This window comes from Pan troglodytes, chromosome 8 (genome assembly GCF_028858775.2).
Source record: "Pan troglodytes isolate AG18354 chromosome 8, NHGRI_mPanTro3-v2.0_pri, whole genome shotgun sequence".
Taxonomy (NCBI): Eukaryota; Metazoa; Chordata; class Mammalia; order Primates; family Hominidae; genus Pan; species Pan troglodytes.
This window is the reverse complement of record NC_072406.2, coordinates 102,970,497-102,985,564: the sequence shown is the minus strand read 5'-3', so window position 1 is coordinate 102,985,564 and position 15,068 is coordinate 102,970,497. Positions and strand designations below refer to the sequence as shown.

At 38.7% G+C, this 15,068-nt stretch overlaps 1 protein-coding gene across 4 annotated transcripts in view; it reads left to right on the top strand.

The window, feature by feature from the left end:
- Positions 1–15,068, top strand: part of HTR7 (5-hydroxytryptamine receptor 7) — a 140,885-nt gene that overhangs the window by 102,636 nt on the left and 23,181 nt on the right. The window contains exons 2-3 of one of the 4 annotated variants that reach the window (XM_001143930.7): positions 5,886–6,641; positions 12,963–13,987. In XM_001143930.7, the coding sequence (XP_001143930.1) occupies positions 5,886–6,641; positions 12,963–13,005 (799 nt within the window). In that variant the 3' untranslated portion in view covers positions 13,006–13,987. 4 annotated transcript variants of the gene reach the window in all.

Genomic DNA, 15,068 nt, shown 5'->3' with positions numbered 1-15,068 from the left:
TAGAAGAGAGTAGATAATGGTTTATAATGGTAAATACAGATTTGTGAAACTTTTGTTTAATTTCCTAAATATAAATATACACACATATCAGTTTATTATATAAAATGTTATATTTTTGTGAACTGTGGTCAAAAAGGTTTTAAAAAACCTTGTTGTGTATTATGCATTCAAGAAAAATCTACAACTTGATTAAAACATAAAGACCACACATATCTCATTTAGCACAGGACTGGGAAATAAATCTAATAGCTGAGATAATGGAAACATGATTCATAATGATTTTGTTAGGCTAAACTGGAAGCAAACTGTTCAGATGAAATATACAGTCAAGTAAAGCCCTTCATGTGGTAAGTATAAAGTCCTTGTAATTGAATGGGAGAAGGCTGCTTTGACAGCAGTGTGGGGGATAAAGACCCAGAACAGTCAATCCTAAACACAAAGTCCTAGGTCTCCAATCCTTGAATGAGAATAGTGGCTTGGGAATCTGCATGTTTCTAAAGCTCCTGAGTGATTCTGATAATCTGGCAGTTTCAGCAGCCACTGACATCAGCCGGAGATTCTAGTGGATTTTGCCAACTGCAAGGGAGGAATCTCCTGGAGGAGGTGTTCTAAGTGTGTGAACGCTTTTTAAGCTGAACGCTCTAAAAAACCACCATATTTCAGAATAATTCTACCTAGTTTCTTTTACTCCCTAAATTATCATTCTATAGCAGTGAAACTCAGAAGAAGCCATTTAATTAAAGAACCATTATCTACCATTTCTATACAGTTAGAATGGAAGACAGGCAGCAGAGTTAATTTACCTCCGATCCCTCTCTATGCAGATTATAACTCCCTAATCCTCTTTTTCTCTGAACCTGTACTTCAATGGCACCCCTATTGTGAGTTGCATATATTCCTCAATTATATAATACTTTAGTGCTTTCGTCCCTGAGATTTACTGTACTTTAACATTCGTTTGCATTTTACAGTAAAATTTTGAAGGCTTTATAAGCATCCTGCTTTCTAATTAACAGTGAGGATAAAATGTTAGTGTGATTAAATATTAAACATGCATACTTAAGGAATATTAAAAATCAGTCTAGTTTTTTTTTCTTTTTTTCTTTCTCACCCTTGAAGGTAAGATTTATCCTATACAAGGTTTGGAAGAATGAATGTATAATTTAGAGAAACACTTCCCTGAATACCAATATTACTTTATATAGTAATTATGGGATTTTAAATGCCAATGAGTTCTTTTTCTTTTGTATAAACTTATGAATGTATTATAATAAAGCACTTTTGACGAGCTAATCAAATAAAACAATGTAAGATTTAATTATCAGCTTTCTAAAGATTTTATGAACCAGATTGTTTCTATTGCCAGAATCATTTAATAATTTAGGAATCTCAGAATCCTCTTAAATCTTTTATTTTGTTCTTAAAATAGTGGTTTTTTTTACATGCTCACTACAAAAATATCAAGCATAGAAAATATAGAGGAAATTTAAAATCATTAAAATTTCTTCATCTCAGGTAAAACTACTATTGATATTTTAGTTGATATTCTTGTAGACATCTGAGCATACACAGACATGCTCACACAAGCATACACCCAGTTTTATATAGAAAGGTTAATAATATATGTTATACGATATTCTATTACTTATCTTTAAGAGCTATGTGTTTTTAATCCACTCTTCTGTTGTTTCTGTGTTAGTAAATACAGACGTACATCATCATTTTTAATGGTTGCATTATACATATTATATACAGTATATATATATACCATATCTAATCTCCTATTGATAATACTTAGATTGCATTCTTTTTCCTCTATTATGTGTTTAGTAACATCTCTGCACATTAGTCATTTTGCATTTGTACAATTATCTTCTTAAGACAAAATCCTAGATGTCTGATAATTGCCAAACTGTCTTCCAGAATTATTTCAGTTGACATTCCCAATAGCAACGTAATAGAATGATTGCTTTTTCAGTTTTCTAATATTGGATTTTGTCTTTCTTAAATATTTGCAAATGATAAAAATGTGTCATTTTAAAATTTGCATCTCTTTATTAATGAAGTTCTAAATATTTTTAAGTGCTTATTGGTCATTAGTTTCTCTCTGTCTCTCTCTTTAAAATAGAGATAGGGTCTTGCTATGTTGCTCAGGCTGGTCTGAAACTCCTGGCCTCAAGTGATCCTTCCACCTTGGCCTCCCAAAGTGCTGGGATTATAGGCATGAGCCACTGCGCCTGGCTTTGTCCATTAGTTTTTCTTCTTTGATCAATTGCTTAAATATTTTTATTGGGATGGTTGGCTTTTTGTTTTTTCTTTTACAAACTCTGAAGTTCTTACTATGGGATGGCTGTGTTTTGTATTGACCTGTAGGAAATCTGTGAATATTGTGATATTGCCATTTAGGTTTCTAGTTTATGATTTGACTTTTAACTCTTCACAGAATGATTTTTGAATTAAACTAAATGTTGCTTATAAATGTCACTTATTTATTTTGTTTGTTACAAACATTTATTGATGTTTCATTTTGTACTTTCAAGCTTTTGTATTATAGTTAAGAATGGCCTTTGTCATCTCAGGATTGTGGAAATACTTGCCAATATTTTCTTAGGGTTTAATTTTTTTACATGATAATCTTTGATCCATGTGAGATTTATATTTAATCAAAAGATAAGAAGCCAGTAATACTTTTACCTCAATTGCTGGCCAGTTGTGAGACTTCAAGAATATCCAATTTTTTACTAGTGATTTAAAGTGACTCCTTTTATATTGAATTCCCTTATATATTTGAATCAATTTGAACCTATCTTGTTTTATTGATATCTTTTTGAATAATTATTTTGGGGCTTTTATTTCTGTGGCTTTATACTTTTTTTTAATAGGATAAGTATCCCTTCATTATTCTTTTTCAGATTATCTGTACATTTTTGCATGTTGACTTGGTGAGCTTTAAAATCGTTAACAAAAGCCATGCCAGTTTATTCATTGGGGGTTATATGGTATTTATAGATTGAGGGGAAATAGGTACTTTTATAATACTAGAATTTCTTATTGAAAAAACAAGTTTTTCCCCCATGGATTTAAGTATTTTAAAAAATGTACCTCAGTAGCATTTTGTATTTTCTTCATATAGACTGTAGGTATTATTTTTAAAAAGCTTTTTCCTAGGTGTTTTTAGTTGTTGTTAATTGCATCATCTCCACACTATTTTCTGATTGTTAATGGTTAAAACAAAATATTAACTTTTGTTTATTTATTTTATATCCAGACACTTTAGTAAGCACTCATCTTTTTTTCTAGTAATATTTCTGTTGATTTTAGCCTTATAATGTCTCACTAGGTGGAAGTGAGGAGCCTAAGAAGTAAATATAACTACCTTATTGTAGGATGTCTTGAAATCATTAGAGAATGGTGCCTAATGTAGAACAGAGTTTATGAAATATAATTTGTACATCCAGGGCAGACTGAATATGGACTAATCATGATTGAAATATAATGTGTCAGCCTAAGTGTACTAGAATGAATACACATACCATTTAAATGAGATTATCTAATATTCTGAAATGTTCTTTGTACTCTATTAATCTCTCTGGATTAATCTTTGTGAATTCTGTATTATTTACTTATCCAGGAAAAAGATGGGATTGTTATTTAAGTGGGAAGGCATAGTTCTAGTAAGGAAAGTGTGAAGAAATTGGAGAGAAAACAGATTTCCTCAAAATAGGAGTTTACTAGGTTGTGAATTCCAGGCATGCTAATTTTTTAAATGCTCCACAAATAAAATATAACTTTTTTTGTCATAATTTTTCCAACATAATACCTGTTACTTCAACCATCTACCCTATTGAAACACCCCCCTTCCCAGTAAGTAGGTGTAAAGTGGTCTGACAATGCCATCTGGTGGCCTCCTGGGGAATTGTGTAAAGTAACCTCTACCTGCTGGACTTCACTCCTTGGTGAACCTGAGGCACCATCCTGGGCTCGTGTCTTGGATGCCACATTCAGGCTTGAGAGCAGGCATTTATCCTGGGGCTGTAGACAAAGAAAGACGAGAAATCAAAATCCACGTCTGGGAAAGGCTGCTGGGGAAATAAGGAAGGTGCCCAAAAGGCCACATTCACAGGAGGTGGTTGAGAACAAGGACTAGATTTTTCTTTTCCCTCCCTCTTCCCTTTTCCCTCTTCCTTACTCCTTCACTCCCTCTCTTCTGAGTTACTTTCCCCCACACTGCCCGCCTTTTTCTTAGCTCTTATTCTTGCATTCTCAGGAAAGCCTCCCTCTTTCTCTTCCCTCATTCTGTTTGGGAGCCACATCATAATCCTAACTACAGCTGATAAATCTAAGGGTAGTGCTTGTAGGTCAGCTTTATTAAGGAAAAGGGGAGGCAGAAGTTTGCAAATGAAGAACCAGCGTCATGAACGCCTGACTCCTTGGAAGGGATCAGAAGTTCCCTTCAACATTACCATGGCCTCAGGTTTTCCCCTTCATCTGACATGATTTCCCCATTTGCCTGCACGCAGGATTTTCGTCTCTTCTACTCACTGTCCTATCCCCAACACCTGGAACAGAACCTGTCCAGTAAAATGAGCTCCATTAATACTTATTGAAGGAAAGAATTCTAGAGGAGTAAGAACATCTGGCTCATTATTTTTTACTATATTTCAGTATTGTCTTCCTGTAAGTGTTATAGTGATGCTAATTTTCATTGTGAAAGTATGATTTTGGACTTTTGTGGGATAATTTAAGTATTAAAGGATATTTCTAGCAGAAATTGTTTTTTGAGTTCTAACCTACTAACTAACTTTCAGAAAATAACCTGTTGGTAAGTTAGGGACTCTCTGTATCTTTCCTTTTTATGTTTCAAGAATGTATCTTTTATACACATAAAGGAAGTAAAAACAACAACAACAAAATGACCAGCTTTTTTTCTGTCTTTGCTTCTCAAGTGCTCCTAGCTTTCCAAAAAAGACTCTAAGACTATTAAATATGAGGAAAACACAGGTTTGAAAAGCTGAAAAATATTAAGCATTTGGCAGAACATCTTTTCTGTGTATGTTTTCTCTGTGTGCACAGACTTGTTTGCATTACAAATCCTTGATCACAGACTTGGAGTAATATTTATTCCCTCTATAGAACTAAGCACAGAGAAAATGTTGGATTTCCCTAACATTTTTCAGAATTGCACCCTTGTTTTGTGATTCTCCTAAGAACTGGAGAGAGAAGTCAGGCTGCTTTTATTTCTTAGATTGTTCCTCTGACATGGCTGTTGTGTGAGAATTTTCTGTGGGTAAAATCATAATAAGAAGAAAAATGATCATTTTCTGCTAACCATTTCAACACTCTAGGATTCCCAAATTATCTCACGAATCTGTGTGATCTTAAAGAAGTGCTTTTGCTGTAATGCAGAGGGAAAGCTAAAATGAATTAAAAGCTGGCCTAAATTAAGACAGCTGGGGTGATCACTGGGTGTATAATACCAGAGTGTGGTAGACCTTGGTTAAGTTTTGAGAATGTGTCACAACATCCTACATCAGAGTTGATATGTTGTCCTGGTTGATTTTGGTGGCTGTGGTCATGGGGAGGGGGAGCTTTTTAAACTTTGTTGACTACGTGGATTGTGAAAAACTATAAGGCATGCACAAAGCATGGACTGACTTTAGAGTCAGAGGGCTCTCAGGCTACAATCTGGCGATGCCTCTGTGTGACCCGGAATAAAATAGGTAACATCTCAGAGCCTTAGTTTACCTTTCTGCAAAATGGGAGTAATGATGCCTACCTAGAAGGGCTGTTGCGAGGACTGGCGCTGGTACCTGGCTGGCAGGACTTGCTTCGTTGACCAGTTATGATCATGGTGTTCATCTGTTATCTTTCCATCTCTCCACTAGGTACCTTGGGATCACAAGGCCCCTCACATACCCTGTGAGGCAGAATGGGAAATGCATGGCGAAGATGATTCTCTCCGTCTGGCTTCTCTCCGCCTCCATCACCTTACCTCCACTCTTTGGATGGGCTCAGAATGTAAATGATGATAAGGTGTGCTTGATCAGCCAGGACTTTGGCTATACGATTTACTCTACCGCAGTGGCATTTTATATCCCCATGTCCGTCATGCTTTTCATGTACTACCAGATTTACAAGGCTGCCAGGAAGAGTGCTGCCAAACACAAGTTCCCTGGCTTCCCTCGAGTGGAGCCAGACAGCGTCATCGCCCTGAATGGCATAGTGAAGCTCCAGAAGGAGGTGGAAGAGTGTGCAAACCTTTCGAGACTCCTCAAGCATGAAAGGAAAAACATCTCCATCTTTAAGCGGGAACAGAAAGCAGCCACCACCCTGGGGATCATCGTCGGGGCCTTTACCGTGTGCTGGCTGCCATTTTTCCTCCTCTCGACAGCCAGACCCTTCATCTGTGGCACTTCCTGCAGCTGCATCCCGCTGTGGGTGGAGAGGACATTTCTGTGGCTAGGCTATGCAAACTCTCTCATTAACCCTTTTATATATGCCTTCTTCAACCGGGACCTGAGGACCACCTATCGCAGCCTGCTCCAGTGCCAGTACCGGAATATCAACCGGAAGCTCTCGGCTGCAGGCATGCACGAAGCCCTGAAGCTTGCTGAGAGGCCAGAGAGACCTGAGTTTGTGCTGTAAGGTCATTTATCACTATTTTCCTTTTATCCCCCAAACCCTTTTATGCAGCTTTTTGAGGCACATCACAGAAAGCTTCCTGAACGAGTAGCTAGCTTAGTTTTTACTAAACATACCAGTTTTGAATTGACAACAGTATAGACTCCAGTCTTCCACCCAGTAAAATTCCAAAAGCCAAAAATAGGTACTTAGTTGGATTGGTAGATGAGACTAATTTGCTGATGAATTGCAATTGATGTGATTGACAACAAGGCAGATGATATTTTCCCTTCTTTCTCCATAAATGACATCCAAATGATATCCTTACATCTGAATTTGTGTAACATTATTATTTTAGTTGTTATTATTCTTCTGTCCAGTAAAACTTTTTTGATAACCTCATCCTTCACAGATAAATTCTTCTTTTGAGGTAGGAGGCACAATGATCTTTTTAGTATGCAGTTACATTCACCTGGGCTGAAAGGAGGCAGCCCAGGAAAAAGAAGAGTGGTTAGTGTGGGGAGATGCCAGGATGAGGCAAGGTCTTAAAAGCTGCAAGAGCCGGACATGGTGGAGCGCCTCTGTAATCCTAGCCACTTGGGAGGCTGAGGCAGGAGGATAGCTTGAGCCCAGGGGTTGGATTATGCAGTGAGCTATGATCATGCCACTCCAACCTGGTTGACAGAGCAAGACTCGCCTCTAAAAAATAAAAGAAAAAGAGCCACAGGAGCTTTTAGGAAATGTTCCTGCCCATCTTGGCAGGTGAGAACCAAGAATTGGTCTAAGAAGTCTTAGTGACTTTCAAGGAAGCAATTACAATAGGTTTTTGGGATCTGAAAAAGGATCTGATGGTGATAGAGAAATGGAAATTTCAGAAGTGACCCACATGTTAAAAATGTGGCATTGTAAAGGAAAGAGATAGTATACTAGTTAGAGGTGTCAACATGTCTGATGAAGACTTTGTTTTAAATGTGAGGTAGAGGAGATTTCTTCACGTTTGAAAGTCAGGGGGAAAATAAACTTGGAATGAAAAATTGGAAGGTTCTGGTGAGAGAATGAGCAGATTAATGTTGGAGGTGTCCTTCTTCACTGAGCCTGGCAGGGAGGAGTAGACTAGAGAACCAGGGACCACTCTAGCAGAGAGGGACCTTCCTGGTCATCTTGTCCACCCCTGTCTTTCAACAGAAGAGCTAACTGGGAGTTGAAAAGTGAGATGTCTCACACTTAGCTAGTGTCACAACTAAGTCTAGATTCCACATCATCTGAATCCCGGTGCTACTCATTTTTCTTATACTGGACTGCCTTTATCTTACAACTGAAAGTTGGAAGACTACAGCTATGCTAATTCTTAAGCTGAGTGTAGCTTCACAGGCATTCATGTTTACTTCTATATACTCTTTTGTACACGAGATTGTTCACAATATAAAAAGTAGCATTAAAAAATAATGTAATTTTAAGTTCTAGAACATGTACTATAAGCAAACCCAGAGATCTTACTATGCCTGTAAGAGTTCGTTGAATTGACCGTTAGGATTTTCCCACCAGATTCTGAATTCCTTCACAGAAGGAACAGTGTCTTAATCAGATTTCTTTCTGCAGAATCTAGTACAGTGCTTGACACATAATAGATGATAAATAAAAGTAATAACTGCTAACCATTATTGAACACCCGCTACATGCTATGCATCATGCTACCTGCAAAATAGGTGCTTCTAGCATCCCCACTTTTCAGAAGAACAACTTAAGGCTCAGGAACATAAAGTAACTGACCTATGTTCACACAGTCCCTAAGTGGTAGCTGTGATATGAATCACCCCGATGCTTGTATTGAATGTTATGCAATAATACTTGTCAAGTGACTTCAGTATATAGGCAGTGAAGAGTCTCAGAATATTTTTGAGCTAGAGACTAGCCATAAGCTCTCTAAGAAGACAATGAGAATGACTTGTTACTCTAAGTGAGTAAAGTTTATTAGACTTACTGTACTATGAGTGGTATCCACTCCTAGACAGCCTCAGTAGTTTCTCAGATGAAGGAAATAAGGCAAGGATATTGATAGGGTTTTGGGGCTTGGGCTGGGTGATTTGAAGGTGGGGAACTGGTGAGGATTAGGCAGAGTTTATGACATAATAGCTTTAGACTGGTAAGTACAGCTAGATGAGGGCTGTGAAGTGAGTGTTAATGAGCAAACTAGTCTTGATAAGTAGGCTATTTTTGTTGGCATATAGTCTTCTGAAAGTGACTATTTACTAGAACACATAGCTGGGTTATTTTGCCTGGCTCCAGCATTTTTTAGCACAGGAAAAGGAAAGCGTGTTGGTTTTAGTTCTCAGGAGTAACATGGGAAGGTCTCTCTGGCAATAGTGAGGAGGGCAGACAAGGGAAAGATGGGTGGCAGGGGATCCAGTTAAGCAGCCAGTGTATAAAGTAGGAAAGAACAGATAAAGTCATGAGCAAGGAAACACTGCTATATTTGCATGCATCCATAGGGTCAAAAAACTTGAGAATCATTTTTTCATAGGTAATTCAGATAGATCATAAAATGGTAATCTTTAAAATGTAGCACAAAAAGGTTTTCCAGTTTAAAATAATAACATGCGTTTGCTGAGGATTCACTCTCAGACACTTTGCTGAGCACTTTATGTGAATTTGATCAATTAATCCTCAAAAGTTTATGATAGGTTAGTTTTCTTCATTTCCATTCTGAAAATAACAAAACAAGGGCGTGGAGAAGTCAAATGATTTCCCCCACAGTCATAGAGAGAGTGATAGAGCTGGATTTGAGCCCAGGACATCTGTGTTCAAAAGTGCTTTTAACTTCTATGCTACTGTGCCTTTTATAAAAATAAATCAGCTAACATAAAGTCTAAAGATATTTGCCTTTGTATCTTTAGCTAGTCTGGAGGCTTGGGTGTTGTTTTCCTGTAAGCTTAAGACAGAGGTCAGCAAACTTTAACTGTGAAGGGCCAAGTGGTAAATATTTTAAGCTTTGCTAGCCATATGGTCTCTATTGAAACTACTCATCTCACTGATGAGTAATTTGTCACTGACATAAGTAAACAGATAGGCCCGTGTACCAATAAAACTTTATTTACAAAAAGGGGCTGCCAGTTGTATTTGGCCCACAGGCCATAGTCTGCTGTATCTTCTTTGCATTTCTCTCAGTTTGAATTTATAATTACAGAATATCCACTTCATTAAGGATGATTAGCCTAAAAATATCCATCAACTTTAGGAAATTTCTAATATGGCTGCCATGCATTGAGGAAGATAGAGAAAACAGATGATATCTTTCATGTCCTTATGCACATAATTTTGTTGGATATACCTTACACAAACAGACATATGTTGCTATGGCCTGAATGTTTGTGTCTCCTGCAAAATTCATATTTTGAAACCAAATTCCCAATGCAATACTATGAAAATGTGGATTCTTTAGGAGGTAATTAGGTCATGAGGGCAGGGCCCTCATGAATGGGATTATTGCCCTTATAAAAGAGGCCTGAGGGAGCTTGTTCATACCTTCTACCATGTGAGGAAGCAGCTAGAAGTTACCATCTATGAAGCAGACAGCGAGCCCTCACCAGACATGGAATCTATTGGTGGCTTAATCTTGGATTTCTCAGCCTCTCGAACTATAAGAAATAAATTTCTGTTGTTTATAAGCTACCAGTTTATGGGATTTTGTTATAGCAGCCTGGCTAGGCTAAGACATATGCACATGGCAACCTTTCTGTAATAAGGAAAGGTGGAGACAGGAAAAACTATGGGATTCAAAGGAAAGGAAAATAACTCAGAGCTTACACTAACCCTAATCAGAGAAGACTTCCTGAAGGATATGAACTCAAGCATGTCTATGAAGTTGGTCAAAGCATTTATAGTGAAAGGAGAGCAGAAATGGTATTCTAGGTGAAGAGGACTTTTTTTGTAAAGGCACCAATGTGGGAGCTTATACAAAGGACCATCTGGCTGAAGCTAAGCATTTGGGTGCAGGAACTGTTAGAGATCAAAGCAGAAAAGTAGATTGAGATGAAATTATAAAGGATCTTCTATGCTAGCTCCAAGAATTTGGACTTTTAATATTGACAAATGGTTCTTAATCAGGAGTAATTTTGCCTCCCATCCCAACTCTCTGTAGACATTTGGCCATTTCTGGAGGGATTTTTGGTTGTCACAAGTCTGGGTGGCACACTACTGGCATCTACTGGGTAGAGGCCAGGGCTGCTCTTAAGGATTTTACAGTATACAGGCCAGCAACCCCCCGCCCACCCCCCAACAAAGAAGTACCTAGTCCTTAATGCTAAATTTGGGACACTCTGTAGTAGTAAGCCATCAGTGAATCTGCAAGTAGGATCAGTGAATCTGCAAGTAGGGGAATGGAGTCATCAAAATGGTCAAGACTGATGCAGTAGCACTGTGTGGATAACTCCGAATGTAGAAAATGGATGTAAGGAGTCTCTTCATTGGCTTGTTTTTCCCAGAAACATTTGAGGGTCTGCCATGTACAAAGCATGGAACCAGGCATGGTAGGATAGAAAGATGAGTAAGGGACAGTTGAAGTCTGTGGAAGCTTTTAATCTAGTGTGCTGGGGTGGCTGCAGAGGTGGTGGTGGCTAGTAGGAGACTTGTAATCAGAACCCTTTGCTCCCCCTGCCTCTTTCTAGCTCTCACTCATCTTGTGGCCACCCTGCAGATTCTGGGCTCCTCTAGACTCTGGGCTTTCTCCAGCTCTTTTCCTCCCATCTAGCTTCTGGGCTTCTAGTCTCTCTTACCTTTTCACCTTGCTCTGCCTTCTTGGCTCTACGTATTCTCCTACATAATAGTTTCTTTCTTTCCTGTATAAACCTGTAAGACTGTTCCTACTCCCAAATATTTACCCATTTTTCCCCATTTTCTTGATCAGCATAACCAGAACCTCAGGAGTTCATCAGGCACTCGAAAATTTTCCCTGGGGTAATGAAGTGAATAGATGGAGGAAAAGCTGTGAATACTTTTGCACTGGTAATTTTAATTTACTGCTATCAATTTTAATCCTTTTCACAAGTATTCACAGAATTCACAAGTATTTATATTTGGTAATATAAAACCAAATATGATAATGAAATATAATCAAGGATTCTTTTTTTCTTTTTAAATTTGATTTACTTATGGATTTGCTTTGAATTGCCATAAATTGCAGGAGGGCCTGCACAAGGAGGGTGCTGTTGAGACCAGAAAAGAGGCCACAGGTGTCTGTGTGGGTGCTACAATCTCCAGACCATCACAATTGGTTAGCAGGTGGGTAGCAAGGAAAGGGAGACTTTGGAGATAGTGCTGTGGTCTGGAGGAATTCAGAACATGAACTATGTGAGCAGAGCCGTGCTGAGCTGGAGAAAGCACTGTCTCTCCTGTGCTGGGAAGAGACAGTGGCCCTGGGCTAGGAACGTGTCTGTGGAGCACAGATGGTTGCCAGTCCCCTCTTCAGATACCTGGAGCCTAGAGTGCTGAGTCTGGGCTGAAGTGCAGTACTTGTCCTCAGGTGTTATTGTGTGAGACTGAGGGGAAAAGCTAGAAACCATGTCTCCAGCAAAATCCATCTATTGATCACCCATCTGAAGGGCTGGGCTGAGAGGGGGACCTCAAAGAAGGAAGAGCAGGACTGCAGGCAAGACAGCCAAATGGCAGGGTAGGGGGTGCTTTAGATGGGGTGGGTAGGTGGAGATTAGGGGCACAGTCCCAGTCCCTGGGTCCTCATAGACCTAGCTCTTAGGCACATGATGTAGTGTGGTAAGTTGAGGCCTGTGGAGGTGCAGAGTCAGGGGAGTGGCTTTACACCAGGAGAAAGGGACTTTTTCTCAGCCCTTGGCTGACACTTCTCTATCACTAATGCCACTTCTGAGCATCTAGGAACGAGGGAGAGGAGTGAAGTTTCTTGGTCCCTGCACCCACACCTTACAATAACACACCTTTCTAGGTTTGAGGGAGAGAGCACATCTCACTGGTAATCATTATTTAGTCATTATTCTTTTCAAGTGGGGCAGGTGCAATAGTATTTTGCAAGGATTTTTTAGAGCAAAGTCATTTTTGGCTATAGCTGTATTAAAAAGGTGAATTTCTAAATGGGTTATTTGGGGCTGATTTGTAAATATATTAAAGCCTTGGCAACTTGTGGAAGTTATGAAATTTATGAAAAGAGTCACAACACTTTTTCTTTCCCTTGAAGGATACTCATAATCCCTTAAAAGCCACAAATGATTCAAATTACTGACTGCTGTAAAAATTAAGTCCACCCACCACAAAATGAAAACTCACATTTACAGTTCTGCTAAATTATTTTCTATTTTTCTCTCTCTTTTTTTTAGACAAAATGCTGACTACTGTAGAAAAAAAGGTCATGATTCATGATCGAAAGCAGAACAATGGAGATGAAATAAACAAGGCAAAATAGAGGTGGAAACAGAAGGAAGTCATTTGCTGAGTCTGCAGAATGGAATGCAGCTTCTGTCCTTTCTTGGGATGTCTAAAATGTGACAAACAGGGTGATCTGTTGTACACACTATCTTATGAGGGAGATGGTGACTTCTCCTTTTTTCTGTGGATCAGTGCTATTGTGTGTTCTCAGTTTAAGATAGCAGATCATCTCAGCAGTAAGCACACCAACAGAACTGAGTTCCAGAAAGGAAGCAGTTTCTGGTGCTTTGCATATGTCCAAATCCATGCAAGTGGGAGAAAGTTCCAGTGCACACTTCCTATGCTTCTGAGTCTAGGCGTTGTGGTGAATATGCAGGAATCATTCATGAGACAGAATGTATTTTGTTGTATGACAGAAGGCTTTTCCAAGCAAACTGCGGTGAGCGTAGTGTTGAATATGTTGCATGTCCATGTTAGAAAACAGAATCCAGTCATCAGCTAATACAAATGATTTCCCAGAGCAGTGTTTGTTTCAAGCTTCTGTCAAATAGTTTGGCTTTTCTGCAGGGTCTCTGTGATTTCCCCACCAATGTACTTTTCTTTGTTAACTCACTTATTATGGTATAACTCAGGAACAGGTCTCAGAATGGAGAGAAACATACAACATGAGCAAAGCTTTTTCTTGTGCTCTGAAGGGTCTTGAGAGGGGAGTGGGATGCCTTCTGTGAGGATTTTTATCGCAGTGAAACTCAAGTGGTACCCAACTGCGTTGTAATTAACATGATTATTGGCATGTTTTTGACTCTCATTTTCTACAAGGCTGCAGTGGGCCACCCATGGGCTGGCCCATAACTGTATGTTATGTGGAAGAAGTGTGGGAATGATGGGTTTTCCATGAAATGTGATGCTTCTGGAGATGGGGCATAAACATGTTCATTCTTGTTGAGCTGCATTGTATTAAACCAAATTGTGTGAAGCGAGGTCACCTGGACCATTCTTGGGAAATGCTTCAGAACACCAGTCTGCTCCTTCTAGAGAATTCGTTTTTGTGTTCTATGTATCTTAAATCAAATGTGTGCCTAAGCAATTCTGTCCTCTGATTCCCACCCCTACCCACCAAAAAATGGTAGACATGAAAGGCAGGTGAGGAAACAGAAAAGGTCTCTTTGCAGATATATATTTTTTAAATGGCACTATGTAGTAATTAAGAGCTAAGGAGACCGAAAGACAGTAGATGAGAATAGAAGAGTACCTGTACCTACAAGGGGAAAAATGAATGCAATTCTTTATTTGATAAGAGTGAACTGAAAGAGAATATTATTTTCCTACAATAAAGCAAGCTGTCCTCTCACAGGATAAAGTGGAATTCTGACATGGATTATGGACTTCTTCTAACTCCCATTGACATTGCTTCTTACCAGACATGGGGAAAAGCTACCTTTCCTGAAAGGGGAGGAGGGCACTGTCCTTTCAGACAAAGCTTGTACAAATTCCTGAACCGCAAATTTGCTAAAGTGACCGTATATATTATATTCATAATTTAAATGATTATTTATGGTCAGATACATATTGTTAAACTTGAAAATGTTTTATTACATTACATCAAATAAAGTTTATTTGTAGCTGAAATAAAGCAACGTAAGTAACAATTTTTAATTAAAGGTCTTATGTCATACATGTTGCTGTCTGTAGAATGGCTGAAGGGCAGACATTTTACATGTTTGCTAAAATCCTAACAGGTAGCTAAGACAGCTCTGGTTTCAATTACATTTCACTGTGGATTCATTCACTTAGTGACTTTATTTTTATAAAACAATGACTGTTCATTACTTGATCTGATTAATGAGCATTGTTTGGGCTCCTGGCACATTAGCATTGCTGGCATCAAGGGGACAAAGATGGGTATGGCACAGTCCTTGCTTTTAAGAGTTTGCCATCAGGTAGAAGGCAAACATGTCTCGATTTGTCACAATATAGTATAGTAAGTGCTGTAACAGGTTTTAGGGAGTGACTTTTTCTTTCCTGTAGTGTAAGACAGGGCACTATGGTTAGTTGGA